Here is a 15,674-nt window from a genome sequence, read left to right as displayed (position 1 = left end):
TATATCCAGGTGCAGCTTCAGGTATTCTACTTTATTAATGTTATAGAAAACCCTTACATTTACCTGTATTACTGTTGTAGAAAACCCTTACATTTACCTGTATTACTATTGTAGAAAACCCTTACATTTACCTGTATTACTGTTGTACAAAACCCTTACGTTTACCTGTATTACTGTTGTAGGAAACCCTTACGTTTACCTGTATTACTGTTGTAGGAAACCCTTACATTTACCTGTATTACTGTTGTAAGAAACCCTTACGTTTACCTGTATTACTGTTGTAAGAAACCCTTACGTTTACCTGTATTACTGTTGTAGGAAACCCTTACATTTACCTGTATTACTGTTGTAGAAAACCCTTACGTTTACCTGTATTACTGTTGTAGGAAACCCTTACATTTACCTGTATTACTGTTGTAGGAAACCCTTATGTTTACCTGTATTACTGTTGTAGAAAACCCTTATGTTTACCTGTATTACTGTTGTAGGAAACCCTTATGTTTACCTGTATTACTGTTGTAGAAAACCCTTACGTTTACCTGTATTACTGTTGTAGGAAACCCTTACATTTACCTGTATTACTGTTGTAGAAAACCCTTACATTTACCTGTATTACTGTTGTAAGAAACCCTTACGTTTACCTGTATTACTGTTGTAAGAAACCCTTACATTTACCTGTATTACTGTTGTAGGAAACCCTTACGTTTACCTGTATTACTGTTGTAAGAAACCCTTACGTTTACCTGTATTACTGTTGTAAGAAACCCTTACGTTTACCTGTATTACTGTTGTAGAAAACCCTTACGTTTACCTGTATTACTGTTGTAGGAAACCCTTACGTTTACCTGTATTACTGTTGTAAGAAACCCTTACATTTACCTGTATTACTGTTGTAAGAAACCCTTACGTTTACCTGTATTACTGTTGTAAGAAACCCTTACATTTACCTGTATTACTGTTGTAGGAAACCCTTACGTTTACCTGTATTACTGTTGTAAGAAACCCTTACGTTTACCTGTATTACTGTTGTAAGAAACCCTTACGTTTACCTGTATTACTGTTGTAGAAAACCCTTACGTTTACCTGTATTACTGTTGTAGGAAACCCTTACGTTTACCTGTATTACTGTTGTAAGAAACCCTTACGTTTACCTGTATTACTGTTGTAAGAAACCCTTACATTTACCTGTATTACTGTTGTAAGAAACCCTTACGTTTACCTGTATTACTGTTGTAGAAAACCCTTACGTTTACCTGTATTACTGTTGTAGGAAACCCTTACGTTTACCTGTATTACTGTTGTAGAAAACCCTTACGTTTACCTGTATTACTGTTCTAGGAAACCCTTACATTTACCTGTATTACTGTTGTAGAAAACCCTTACGTTTACCTGTATTACTGTTGTAGAAAACCCTTACGTTTACCTGTATTACTGTTGTAGAAAACCCTTACGTTTACCTGTATTACTGTTGTAGAAAACCCTTACGTTTACCTGTATTACTGTTGTAGAAAACCCTTACGTTTACCTGTATTACTGTTGTAGAAAACCCTTACGTTTACCTGTATTACTGTTGTAGAAAACCCTTACATTTACCTGTATTACTGTTGTAGAAAACCCTTACATTTACCTGTATTACTGTTGTAGAAAACCCTTACATTTACCTGTACTACTGTTGTAGGAAACCCTTACGTTTACCTGTATTACTGTTGTAGAAAACCCTTACGTTTACCTGTATTACTGTTGTAGGAAACCCTTACGTTTACCTGTATTACTGTTGTAGAAAACCCTTACGTTTACCTGTATTACTGTTCTAGGAAACCCTTACATTTACCTGTATTACTGTTGTAGAAAACCCTTACGTTTACCTGTATTACTGTTGTAGAAAACCCTTACGTTTACCTGTATTACTGTTGTAGAAAACCCTTACGTTTACCTGTATTACTGTTGTAGAAAACCCTTACGTTTACCTGTATTACTGTTGTAGAAAACCCTTACATTTACCTGTATTACTGTTGTAGAAAACCCTTACATTTACCTGTACTACTGTTGTAGGAAACCCTTACGTTTACCTGTATTACTGTTGTTGTCACGAGTGCTGTCTTCGAATACCCTGTCATAAATCAGCCAAGGCGCAGCGTGCCGGTAGTTCCACATATTTTATTTCTGAACTTGCACACAACAATAAACAGGTGAAACTGAAACAAACGTGACGTTCTGGGGCTGCTCACACACAGCTGCACAAAAACAAGATCCCACAAAAACACAGGGAAAAACAGGCTGCCTAAGTATGGCTTCCAATCAGAGACAACGATAGACAGCTGCCTCTGATTGTAAACCATACCCAGCCAAAACATAGAAAACAAAACATAGAATGCCCACCCACCTATCACACCCTGACCTAACTAAACAGAGAAAACACAGCTCTCCTAGGTCAGAGCGTGACAATTGTAGAAAACCCTTACATTTACCTGTATTACTGTCTGTCTTTGTGTTTGCGTCCTAATTGATAACATATTAAATATGACTTTACTCTCGTGGTTTTAGTTGAAAAAACATATCTTTGTTATTTGATGATGCTGGTCTAACTGGTTGGGGCCCAGATATGCTTACCGGCCTGTACTGGGTAGAAATATGTTCAAATACCACCTTCGCTAGTTGTTAAGTTCTCGGTAGATAGAATTAAGCCGAAAGTGAACATCAAGGTGTCTGCATGTATTTTATATGTGTAGTGTATATTCAGTGATGTTCTCCTCTTGGTGGTGTTAGAGTAGTGTAAATACAGTGATGTTCTCCTGGTGGTGTTAATGTAGTGTATATACAGTGATGTTCTCCTCTTGGTGGTGTTAGAGTAGTGTATATTCAGTGATGTTCTCCTCTTGGTGGTGTTAGAGTAGTGTAAATACAGTGATGTTCTCCTGGTGGTGTTAATGTAGTGTATATACAGTGATGTTCTCCTCTTGGTGGTGTTAGAGTAGTGTGTATACAGTGATGTTCTCCTCTTGGTGGTGTGGAGTAGTGTAAATACAGTGATGTTCTCCTCTTGGTGGTGTTAATGTTGTGTATATACAGTGATGTTCTCCTGGTGGTGTTAGAGTAGTGTATATTCAGTGATGTTCTCCTCTTGGTGGTGTTAGAGTAGTGTAAATACAGTGATGTTCTCCTGGTGGTGTTAGAGTAGTGTATATACAGTGATGTTCTCCTCTTGGTGGTGTTAGAGTAGTGTATATTCAGTGATGTTCTCCTCTTGGTGGTGTTAGAGTAGTGTAAATACAGTGATGTTCTCCTGGTGGTGTTAGAGTAGTGTATATTCAGTGATGTTCTCCTCTTGGTGGTGTTAGAGTAGTGTATATACAGTGATGTTCTCCTCTTGGTGGTGTTAGAGTAGTGTATATACAGTGATGTTCTCCTCTTGGTGGTGTTAATGTAGTGTATATTCAGTGATGTTCTCCTCTTGGTGGTGTGGAGTAGTGTATATACAGTGATGTTCTCCTCTTGGTGGTGTTAATGTTGTGTATATACAGTGATGTTCTCCTCTTGGTGGTGTTAGATTAGTGTATATACAGTGATGTTCTCCTCTTGGTAGTGTTAGAGTAGTGTATATTCAGTGATGTTCTCCTCTTGGTGGTGTTAGAGTAGTGTATATTCAGTGATGTTCTCCTCTTGGTGGTGTTAGAGTAGTGTATATACAGTGATGTTCTCCTCTTGGTGGTGTTAGAGTAGTGTATATACAGTGATGTTCTCCTCTTGGTAGTGTTAGAGTAGTGTATATTCAGTGATGTTCTCCTCTTGGTGGTGTGGAGTAGTGTGTATACAGTGATGTTCTCCTCTTGGTGGTGTGGAGTTGTGTGTATTTAGTGATGTTCTCCTCTTGGTGGTGTTTGAGTAGTGTATATACAGTGATGTTCTCCTCTTGGTGGTGTGGAGTAGTGTATATTCAGTGATGTTCTCCTCTTGGTGGTGTTAGAGTAGTGTATATTCAGTGATGTTCTCCTCTTGGTGGTGTTAGAGTAGTGTATATACAGTGATGTTCTCCTCTTGGTGGTGTTAATGTAGTGTATATTCAGTGATGTTCTCTTGGTGGTGTTAGATTAGTGTATATTCAGTGATGTTCTCCTCTTGGTGGTGTTAGAGTAGTGTATATACAGTGATGTTCTCCTCTTGGTGGTGTTAGAGTAGTGTATATACAGTGATGTTCTCCTCTTGGTGGTGTTAGAGTAGTGTATATACAGTGATGTTCTCCTCTTGGTGGTGTGGAGTAGTGTATATACAGTGATGTTCTCCTCTTGGTGGTGTTAATGTAGTGTATATTCAGTGATGTTCTCCTGGTGGTGTTAGAGTAGTGTATATTCAGTGATGTTCTCCTCTTGGTGGTGTGGAGTAGTGTATATTCAGTGATGTTCTCCTGGTGGTGTTAGAGTAGTGTATATACAGTGATGTTCTCCTCCTGGTGGTGTTAGAGTAGTGTGTATACAGTGATGTTCTCCTCTTGGTGGTGTTAGAGTAGTGTATATACAGTGATGTTCTCCTCTTGGTGGTGTTAGAGTAGTGTATATTCAGTGATGTTCTCCTGGTGGTGTTAGAGTAGTGTATATTCAGTGATGTTCTTCTCTTGGTGGTGTTAGAGTAGTGTATATTCAGTGATGTTCTCCTCTTGGTGGTGTTAGAGTAGTGTATATTCAGTGATGTTCTCCTCTTGGTGGTGTTAGAGTAGTGTAAATACAGTGATGTTCTCCTGGTGGTGTTAGAGTAGTGTGTATACAGTGATGTTCTCCTCTTGGTGGTGTTAATGTAGTGTATATACAGTGATGTTCTCCTCTTGGTGGTGTTAGAGTAGTGTGTATACAGTGATGTTCTCCTCTTGGTGGTGTTAGAGTAGTGTAAATACAGTGATGTTCTCTTGGTGGTGTTAGAGTAGTGTATATACAGTGATGTTCTCCTGGTGGTGTTAGAGTAGTGTGTATACAGTGATGTTCTCCTCTTGGTGGTGTGGAGTAGTGTATATACAGTGATGTTCTCCTCTTGGTGGTGTGGAGTAGTGTATATTCAGTGATGTTCTCCTCTTGGTGGTGTTAGAGTAGTGTATATTCAGTGATGTTCTCCTCTTGGTGGTGTTAGAGTAGTGTGTATACAGTGATGTTCTCCTCTTGGTGGTGTTAATGTTGTGTATGTACAGTGATGTTCTCCTCTTGGTGGTGTTAGAGTAGTGTATATTCAGTGATGTTCTCCTCTTGGTGGTGTTAGAGTAGTGTATATACAGTGATGTTCTCCTCTTGGTGGTGTTAATGTAGTGTATATTCAGTGATGTTCTCCTCTTGGTGGTGTTAGAGTAGTGTATATACAGTGATGTTCTCCTGGTGGTGTTAGAGTAGTGTATATTCAGTGATGTTCTCCTCTTGGTGGTGTTAATGTAGTGTATATACAGTGATGTTCTCCTCTTGGTGGTGTTAATGTAGTGTATATACAGTGATGTTCTCCTCTTGGTGGTGTTAGAGTAGTGTATATTCAGTGATGTTCTCCTCTTGGTGGTGTTAGAGTAGTGTGTATACAGTGATGTTCTCCTCTTGGTGGTGTTAGAGTAGTGTATATTCAGTGATGTTCTCCTCTTGGTGGTGTTAATGTTGTGTATATACAGTGATGTTCTCCTCTTGGTGGTGTGGAGTTGTGTATATTCAGTGATGTTCTCCTCTTGGTGGTGTTAGAGTAGTGTAAATACAGTGATGTTCTCCTGGTGGTGTTAGAGTAGTGTATATACAGTGATGTTCTCCTCTTGGTGGTGTTAGAGTAGTGTATATACAGTGATGTTCTCCTCTTGGTGGTGTTAGAGTAGTGTATATTCAGTGATGTTCTCCTGGTGGTGTTAGAGTAGTGTATATTCAGTGATGTTCTCCTCTTGGTGGTGTTAGAGTAGTGTATATACAGTGATGTTCTCCTCTTGGTGGTGTTAGAGTAGTGTAAATACAGTGATGTTCTCCTCTTGGTGGTGTTAGAGTAGTGTATATTCAGTGATGTTCTCCTGGTGGTGTTAGAGTAGTGTATATTCAGTGATGTTCTCCTCTTGGTGGTGTTAGAGTAGTGTATATACAGTGATGTTCTCCTGGTGGTGTTAGAGTAGTGTAAATACAGTGATGTTCTCCTGGTGGTGTTAGAGTAGTGTATATACAGTGATGTTCTCCTCTTGGTGGTGTTAATGTAGTGTATATTCAGTGATGTTCTCCTGGTGGTGTTAGAGTAGTGTGTATACAGTGATGTTCTCCTCTTGGTGGTGTTAGAGTAGTGTATATACAGTGATGTTCTCCTGGTGGTGTTAGAGTAGTGTGTATACAGTGATGTTCTCCTCTTGGTGGTGTTAGAGTAGTGTGTATACAGTGATGTTCTCCTGGTGGTGTTAGAGTAGTGTGTATACAGTGATGTTCTCCTCTTGGTGGTGTTAGAGTAGTGTATATTCAGTGATGTTCTCCTGGTGGTGTTAGAGTAGTGTGTATACAGTGATGTTCTCCTGGTGGTGTTAGAGTAGTGTGTATACAGTGATGTTCTCCTCTTGGTGGTGTTAGAGTAGTGTATATTCAGTGATGTTCTCCTCTTGGTGGTGTTAGAGTAGTGTGTATACAGTGATGTTCTCCTCTTGGTGGTGTTAGAGTAGTGTGTATACAGTGATGTTCTCCTCTTGGTGGTGTTAGAGTAGTGTATATTCAGTGATGTTCTCCTCTTGGTGGTGTTAGAGTAGTGTATATTCAGTGATGTTCTCCTCTTGGTGGTGTTAGAGTAGTGTATATTCAGTGATGTTCTCCTGGTGGTGTTAGAGTAGTGTATATTCAGTGATGTTCTCCTCTTGGTGGTGTTAGAGTAGTGTAAATACAGTGATGTTCTCCTGGTGGTGTTAGAGTAGTGTATATTCAGTGATGTTCTCCTCTTGGTGGTGTTAGAGTAGTGTATATTCAGTGATGTTCTCCTGGTGGTGTTAGAGTAGTGTATATTCAGTGATGTTCTCCTCTTGGTGGTGTTAGAGTAGTGTAAATACAGTGATGTTCTCTTGGTGGTGTTAGAGTAGTGTGTATACAGTGATGTTCTCCTGGTGGTGTTAGAGTAGTGTATATTCAGTGATGTTCTCCTCTTGGTGGTGTTAGAGTAGTGTATATTCAGTGATGTTCTCCTCTTGGTGGTGTTAGAGTAGTGTAAATACAGTGATGTTCTCCTGGTGGTGTTAGAGTAGTGTGTATACAGTGATGTTCTCCTCTTGGTGGTGTTAGAGTAGTGTATATTCAGTGATGTTCTCCTCTTGGTGGTGTTAGAGTAGTGTATATTCAGTGATGTTCTCCTCTTGGTGGTGTTAGAGTAGTGTAAATACAGTGATGTTCTCCTGGTGGTGTTAGAGTAGTGTGTATACAGTGATGTTCTCCTCTTGGTGGTGTTAGAGTAGTGTATATACAGTGATGTTCTCCTCTTGGTGGTGTTAGAGTAGTGTATATTCAGTGATGTTCTCCTCTTGGTGGTGTTAGAGTAGTGTATATACAGTGATGTTCTCCTGGTGGTGTTAGAGTAGTGTGTATACAGTGATGTTCTCCTCTTGGTGGTGTTAATGTAGTGTATATTCAGTGATGTTCTCCTCTTGGTGGTGTTAGAGTAGTGTATATTCAGTGATGTTCTCCTCTTGGTGGTGTTAGAGTAGTGTATATACAGTGATGTTCTCCTCTTGGTGGTGTTAGAGTAGTGTATATTCAGTGATGTTCTCCTCTTGGTGGTGTTAATGTTGTGTATGTACAGTGATGTTCTCCTCTTGGTGGTGTTAATGTAGTGTATGTACAGTGATGTTCTCCTCTTGGTGGTGTTAATGTAGTGTATATACAGTGATGTTCTCCTCTTGGTGGTGTTAGAGTAGTGTATATTCAGTGATGTTCTCCTCTTGGTGGTGTTAGAGTAGTGTATATTCAGTGATGTTCTCCTCTTGGTGGTGTTAATGTAGTGTATATTCAGTGATGTTCTCTTGGTGGTGTTAGAGTAGTGTATATTCAGTGATGTTCTCCTCTTGGTGGTGTGGAGTAGTGTATATTCAGTGATGTTCTCCTCTTGGTGGTGTTAGAGTAGTGTAAATACAGTGATGTTCTCCTCTTGGTGGTGTTAGAGTAGTGTATATACAGTGATGTTCTCCTCTTGGTGGTGTTAGAGTAGTGTATATACAGTGATGTTCTCCTCCTGGTGGTGTTAATGTAGTGTATATTCAGTGATGTTCTCCTCTTGGTGGTGTTAGAGTAGTGTATATTCAGTGATGTTCTCCTCTTGGTGGTGTTAGAGTAGTGTATATTCAGTGATGTTCTCCTCTTGGTGGTGTTAATGTTGTGTATGTACAGTGATGTTCTCCTCTTGGTGGTGTTAGAGTAGTGTATATTCAGTGATGTTCTCCTCTTGGTGGTGTTAGAGTAGTGTATATACAGTGATGTTCTCCTCTTGGTGGTGTTAGAGTAGTGTATATACAGTGATGTTCTCCTCTTGGTGGTGTTAATGTAGTGTATATACAGTGATGTTCTCTTGGTGGTGTGGAGTAGTGTATATTCAGTGATGTTCTCCTCTTGGTGGTGTTAGAGTAGTGTGTATACAGTGATGTTCTCTTGGTGGTGTTAGAGTAGTGTATATACAGTGATGTTCTCCTCTTGGTGGTGTTAGAGTAGTGTATATACAGTGATGTTCTCCTCTTGGTGGTGTTAGAGTAGTGTATATTCAGTGATGTTCTCCTCTTGGTAGTGTTAGAGTAGTGTATATACAGTGATGTTCTCCTCTTGGTGGTGTTAGAGTAGTGTGTATACAGTGATGTTCTCCTCTTGGTGGTGTTAGAGTAGTGTATATTCAGTGATGTTCTCCTCTTGGTGGTGTTAGAGTAGTGTATATACAGTGATGTTCTCCTCTTGGTGGTGTTAGAGTAGTGTATATACAGTGATGTTCTCTTGGTGGTGTGGAGTAGTGTATATTCAGTGATGTTCTCTTGGTGGTGTGGAGTAGTGTATATTCAGTGATGTTCTCCTCTTGGTGGTGTGGAGTAGTGTATATTCAGTGATGTTCTCCTCTTGGTGGTGTGGAGTAGTGTATATACAGTGATGTTCTCTTGGTGGTGTGGAGTAGTGTATATTCAGTGATGTTATCTTGGTGGTGTGGAGTAGTGTATATTCAGTGATGTTCTCCTCTTGGTGGTGTTAGAGTAGTGTATATTCAGTGATGTTCTCTTGGTGGTGTTAATGTAGTGTATATACAGTGATGTTCTCCTCTTGGTGGTGTGGAGTAGTGTATATTCAGTGATGTTCTCTTGGTGGTGTGGAGTAGTGTATATTCAGTGATGTTCTCCTCTTGGTGGTGTTAGAGTAGTGTATATTCAGTGATGTTCTCTTGGTGGTGTTAATGTAGTGTATATTCAGTGATGTTCTCCTCTTGGTGGTGTTAGAGTAGTGTATATACAGTGATGTTCTCCTCTTGGTGGTGTTAGAGTAGTGTAAATACAGTGATGTTCTCCTCTTGGTGGTGTTAGAGTAGTGTATATTCAGTGATGTTCTCTTGGTGGTGTTAGAGTAGTGTATATACAGTGATGTTCTCCTGGTGGTGTTAGAGTAGTGTATATACAGTGATGTTCTCCTCTTGGTGGTGTTAATGTAGTGTATATACAGTGATGTTCTCCTCTTGGTGGTGTTAATGTAGTGTATATACAGTGATGTTCTCTTGGTGGTGTGGAGTAGTGTATATTCAGTGATGTTCTCCTCTTGGTGGTGTTAGAGTAGTGTGTATACAGTGATGTTCTCTTGGTGGTGTTAGAGTAGTGTATATTCAGTGATGTTCTCCTCTTGGTGGTGTTAGAGTAGTGTATATTCAGTGATGTTCTCCTCTTGGTGGTGTTAGAGTAGTGTATATACAGTGATGTTCTCCTCTTGGTGGTGTTAGAGTAGTGTATATACAGTGATGTTCTCCTCTTGGTGGTGTTAGAGTAGTGTATATTCAGTGATGTTCTCCTCTTGGTAGTGTTAGAGTAGTGTATATACAGTGATGTTCTCCTCTTGGTGGTGTTAGAGTAGTGTGTATACAGTGATGTTCTCCTCTTGGTGGTGTTAGAGTAGTGTATATTCAGTGATGTTCTCCTCTTGGTGGTGTTAGAGTAGTGTATATACAGTGATGTTCTCCTCTTGGTGGTGTTAGAGTAGTGTATATACAGTGATGTTCTCTTGGTGGTGTGGAGTAGTGTATATTCAGTGATGTTCTCTTGGTGGTGTGGAGTAGTGTATATTCAGTGATGTTCTCCTCTTGGTGGTGTGGAGTAGTGTATATTCAGTGATGTTCTCCTCTTGGTGGTGTGGAGTAGTGTATATACAGTGATGTTCTCTTGGTGGTGTGGAGTAGTGTATATTCAGTGATGTTCTCTTGGTGGTGTGGAGTAGTGTATATTCAGTGATGTTCTCCTCTTGGTGGTGTTAGAGTAGTGTATATTCAGTGATGTTCTCTTGGTGGTGTTAATGTAGTGTATATACAGTGATGTTCTCCTCTTGGTGGTGTGGAGTAGTGTATATTCAGTGATGTTCTCTTGGTGGTGTGGAGTAGTGTATATTCAGTGATGTTCTCCTCTTGGTGGTGTTAGAGTAGTGTATATTCAGTGATGTTCTCTTGGTGGTGTTAATGTAGTGTATATTCAGTGATGTTCTCCTCTTGGTGGTGTTAGAGTAGTGTATATACAGTGATGTTCTCCTCTTGGTGGTGTTAGAGTAGTGTAAATACAGTGATGTTCTCCTCTTGGTGGTGTTAGAGTAGTGTATATTCAGTGATGTTCTCTTGGTGGTGTGGAGTAGTGTATATTCAGTGATGTTCTCTTGGTGGTGTTAGAGTAGTGTGTATACAGTGATGTTCTCCTCCTGGTGGTGTTAGAGTAGTGTATATTCAGTGATGTTCTCTTGGTGGTGTTAGAGTAGTGTATATACAGTGATGTTCTCCTCTTGGTAGTGTTAGAGTAGTGTATATACAGTGATGTTCTCCTCTTGGTGGTGTTAGAGTAGTGTAAATACAGTGATGTTCTCCTCTTGGTGGTGTTAGAGTAGTGTATATTCAGTGATGTTCTCTTGGTGGTGTTAGAGTAGTGTATATACAGTGATGTTCTCCTGGTGGTGTTAGAGTAGTGTATATACAGTGATGTTCTCCTCTTGGTGGTGTTAATGTAGTGTATATTCAGTGATGTTCTCCTCTTGGTGGTGTTAGAGTAGTGTATATTCAGTGATGTTCTCCTGGTGGTGTTAGAGTAGTGTATATACAGTGATGTTCTCCTCTTGGTGGTGTTAATGTAGTGTATATTCAGTGATGTTCTCTTGGTGGTGTTAGAGTAGTGTATATTCAGTGATGTTCTCCTGGTGGTGTTAGAGTAGTGTGTATACAGTGATGTTCTCCTGGTGGTGTTAGAGTAGTGTGTATACAGTGATGTTCTCCTCTTGGTGGTGTTAGAGTAGTGTGTATACAGTGATGTTCTCCTCTTGGTGGTGTTAGAGTAGTGTATATACAGTGATGTTCTCCTCTTGGTGGTGTTAGAGTAGTGTATATACAGTGATGTTCTCCTCTTGGTGGTGTTAGAGTAGTGTATATACAGTGATGTTCTCCTCTTGGTGGTGTTAGAGTAGTGTATATACAGTGATGTTCTCCTCTTGGTGGTGTTAGAGTAGTGTATATACAGTGATGTTCTCCTCTTGGTGGTGTTAGAGTAGTGTAAATACAGTGATGTTCTCCTGGTGGTGTTAGAGTAGTGTATATTCAGTGATGTTCTCCTGGTGGTGTTAGAGTAGTGTATATTCAGTGATGTTCTCCTGGTGGTGTTAGAGTAGTGTGTATACAGTGATGTTCTCCTCTTGGTGGTGTTAGAGTAGTGTAAATACAGTGATGTTCTCCTGGTGGTGTTAGAGTAGTGTATATTCAGTGATGTTCTCCTGGTGGTGTTAGAGTAGTGTATATTCAGTGATGTTCTCCTGGTGGTGTTAGAGTAGTGTGTATACAGTGATGTTCTCTTGGTGGTGTTAGAGTAGTGTGTATACAGTGATGTTCTCCTCTTGGTGGTGTTAGAGTAGTGTATATTCAGTGATGTTCTCCTGGTGGTGTTAATGTAGTGTATATACAGTGATGTTCTCCTCTTGGTGGTGTTAGAGTAGTGTATATTCAGTGATGTTCTCTTGGTGGTGTTAATGTAGTGTATATACAGTGATGTTCTCCTCTTGGTGGTGTTAGAGTAGTGTATATTCAGTGATGTTCTCTTGGTGGTGTTAATGTAGTGTATATACAGTGATGTTCTCCTCTTGGTGGTGTTAGAGTAGTGTATATACAGTGATGTTCTCCTCTTGGTGGTGTTAGAGTAGTGTATATTCAGTGATGTTCTCTTGGTGGTGTTAGAGTAGTGTATATACAGTGATGTTCTCCTGGTGGTGTTAATGTAGTGTATATTCAGTGATGTTCTCCTCTTGGTGGTGTTAGAGTAGTGTATATTCAGTGATGTTCTCTTGGTGGTGTGGAGTAGTGTATATACAGTGATGTTCTCTTGGTGGTGTGGAGTAGTGTATATACAGTGATGTTCTCTTGGTGGTGTGGAGTAGTGTATATTCAGTGATGTTCTCTTGGTGGTGTGGAGTAGTGTATATACAGTGATGTTCTCTTGGTGGTGTGGAGTAGTGTATATACAGTGATGTTCTCTTGGTGGTGTTAGAGTAGTGTATATACAGTGATGTTCTCTTGGTGGTGTGGAGTTGTGGGGACCTGTTTTTTCATGGTTTATGGCCCCAGTGAGACCCGTTGTTTTATTTGCCTTGTCACCCTGCCGTTGATCAAACCTAAGACACATAAAACATACCATGGAACAGGGTGTTACAGCAAGGTTTCTCTCTCACTGTGTGTGTGTGTGTGTGTGTGTGTGTGTGTGTGTGTGTGTGTGTGTGTGTGTGTGTGTGTGTGTGTGTGTGTGTGTGTGTGTGTGTGTGTGTGTGTGTGTGTGTGTGTCTCAGTTGGTAGAGTAAGGTGCTTGCAATGCCACGGTTTTGGGTTCAATTCTCATGGGGGACCAGTATGAAAAAGCAAGAAAACGTATGCACTCACTACTGTAAGTCGCTTTGGATAAGAGCATCTGCTAAATGACTAAAATGTAAATGTAAAAAGTGTGGGTGTGGCAGTGAAAGGTAGGTATGAAAAATGGGCACGTGTCTCTCTTTGTGCTCTTTCACCCCTTCATAAACACCAATATTATTTTAACTCTATTAAACTCCAGTGAACAGTACCAGTCAAGTTTGGACACACCTACTCATTCAAGGGTTTTTCTGTATTTTCTACATTGTAGAATAATAGTGAAGACATCAACACCATGAAATAACACATATGGAATCATGTAGTAACCAACAAAGTGTTAAACAAATCAAAATATATTTTATATTTGAGATTCTTCAAAGTAGCCACCCTTTGCCATGACAGCTTTGCACACTCTAGGCATTCTCTAAACCAGCTTCAATCGGTAGTCACCTGGAATGTGTTTCAATTAACAGGTGTGGCTTGTAAAAAGTTAATTTGTGGAATTTCTATCCTTCTTAATGCATTTGAGCCAATCAGTTGTGTTGTGACAAGGTAGGGGTGGTATGCAGAAGATAGCCCTATTTGGTAAAAGACCAAGTTCATATTATGGCAAGAACAGCTCAACAAGCAAAGAGAAACGACAGTCCATCATTACTTTACGATATGAAGGGCAGTCAATATGGAACATTTCAAAAACTTTGAAAGTTTCAAGTGCAGTCACAAAAACCATCAAGCTCTATGATGAAACTGGCTCTCATGTTGACCGCCACAGGAAAGGAAGACCCAGAGTTACTTACCTCTGCTGCAGAGGATAAGTTCATTAGAGTTACCAGCCTCAGAAATTGCAGCCCAAATAAATGCTTCACAGAGTTCAAGTAACAGACACATCTCAATATCAGCTGTTCAGAGGAGACTACGTGAATCAGGCCTTCATGGTCGAATTGCTGCAAAGAAACCACTACTAAAGGACAACAATAATAAGATGACTTGCTTGGGCCAAGAAAAACGAGCAATGGACATTAGACCTTAGGAAATCTGTCCTTTGGTCTGATGAATCCAAATTTGAGATTTTTGGTTCCAACCGCCTTGTCTTTGTGAGATGCAGAGTAGGTGAACGGATGATCTCCGCATGTGTAGTTTCCCCCGTGAAGCATGGAGGAGGAGGTGTGATGGTGTCGGGGTGCTTTGCTGGTGACACTGTCAGTGATTGATTTAGAATTCAAGACACACTTAACCAGCATGGCTACCTTAACATTATGCAGTGATATGCCATCCAATCTGTTTCACACTTAGTGGGACTATCATTTGTTTTTCAACAGGACAATGACCCAACACACCACCAGGCTGTGTGAGGGCTATTTTACCAAGAAGGAGAGCGATGGAGTGCTGCATCAGATGACCTGGCCTCCACAATCACAGACCTCAACACAATTAAGATGGTTTGGGAAGAGTTGCACAGCAGAGTGAAGGAAAAGCAGCCAACAAGTGCTCAACATATGTGGGAACTCCTTCAAGACTGTTCGAAAAGCATTCCTCATGAAGCTGGTTGAGAGAATGCTAAGAATGTGCAAAGCTGTCATCAGGGCAAAGGGTGGCTACTTTGAAGAATCTCAAATATAAAATATATTTAGATTTGTTTAACACTTTTTTGGTTACTAGATGATTCCATATGCGTTATTTCATAGTTTTGATGTCTTCACTATTTTTCTACAATGTAGAAAATAGTAAAGGTACATTAAAACCTTGAATGAGTAGGTGTATCCTAACTTTTGACTGGTACTGTATGCCAGTCTAATGAAATCAGGATTCTGAGAAATGCCATATGCGTGCCGTTTATAATAAGTTTCCCCGGAATGAAACTTAGAAGAAGGGCTATCTCACTGCTCCTGCAAACCTCCGATACTGGGATTTGATTTCCCTACATGTACCTTGGCAGCTCTCAGATGTATGGGCTAACAATATGTATTGTTTTAATTAAAAGAGGGTATTGAGTAGGTAAGGTGTCTGATGAACTGACTGCCTGTATGTCTTTGTCTGCTGGGAGGATGATGATAATGGGCCGGGATTAGATGTGAGGTCTCTCTCTCTCTTGCCCCCTCCCCTTCTTGGGATGATAAAGTTAGCTTGGACCAACACTCCAGATTCTGTTGGCAGTGTGTAGCGCTCACCTTGTGTGTGTGCTCGTGTGGTTTCATGTGCATGTGTATCTGTACTTTGGTATGAGTTGTGTGTGTATTTTTATCACTCTAACCTTGTCTAAGTTCTCTGTCTTTGTGTATGTGAGTGCCTCTTTCGCTCTATCTTTGGGTGTCTTTCAGTCTCTCTTTCAGTCTATCTCTACCTTTGGCTGTCTTTGCGTGTTTCTTTCAGTTTATTTTTCTGTCTGCCTGAACAGAGTCTGAACATAGAAGCGAGTTGGACATTCTGACGCGTGTACATGTGTGTGCGCCTCGATGGAAGAGCACAAGGTCTGGGCCTCGCTCTTAGTAATGTGCCCGGCAACAAACATAATTGACAGAAAACAGACATTACTAATCCGGCCACGTGTAATCTTTATGGAAAACACCCACCTCCGCTCTGCAGCTAATTTTGCTGCTTTTCTCCATCTGCCTCTGGTTCCA

General features: G+C 40.3%; 1 protein-coding gene across 6 annotated transcripts in view; it reads left to right on the top strand.

Annotated features, from left to right (window-relative positions):
- slc36a4 (solute carrier family 36 member 4) overlaps positions 1 to 15,674 on the top strand; it is a 261,847-nt gene that overhangs the window by 77,243 nt on the left and 168,930 nt on the right. Inside the window, exon 13 of one of the 6 annotated variants that reach the window (XM_014163304.3) lies at positions 14,373 to 15,052. The exons of the other annotated variants lie outside the window; for them this stretch is intronic. Within the exon in view, the coding sequence (XP_014018779.1) occupies positions 14,373 to 14,374 (2 nt within the window). The 3' untranslated portion in view covers positions 14,375 to 15,052. Of the gene's footprint in view, positions 1 to 14,372; positions 15,053 to 15,674 lie in introns of those variants that run through there. 6 annotated transcript variants of the gene reach the window in all.

This window comes from Salmo salar, chromosome 20 (assembly GCF_965601325.2).
Source record: "Salmo salar chromosome 20, fSalSal1, whole genome shotgun sequence".
In the NCBI taxonomy this organism is placed as follows: Eukaryota; Metazoa; Chordata; class Actinopteri; order Salmoniformes; family Salmonidae; genus Salmo; species Salmo salar.
This window is presented reverse-complemented; position numbering and strand designations above follow the sequence as displayed.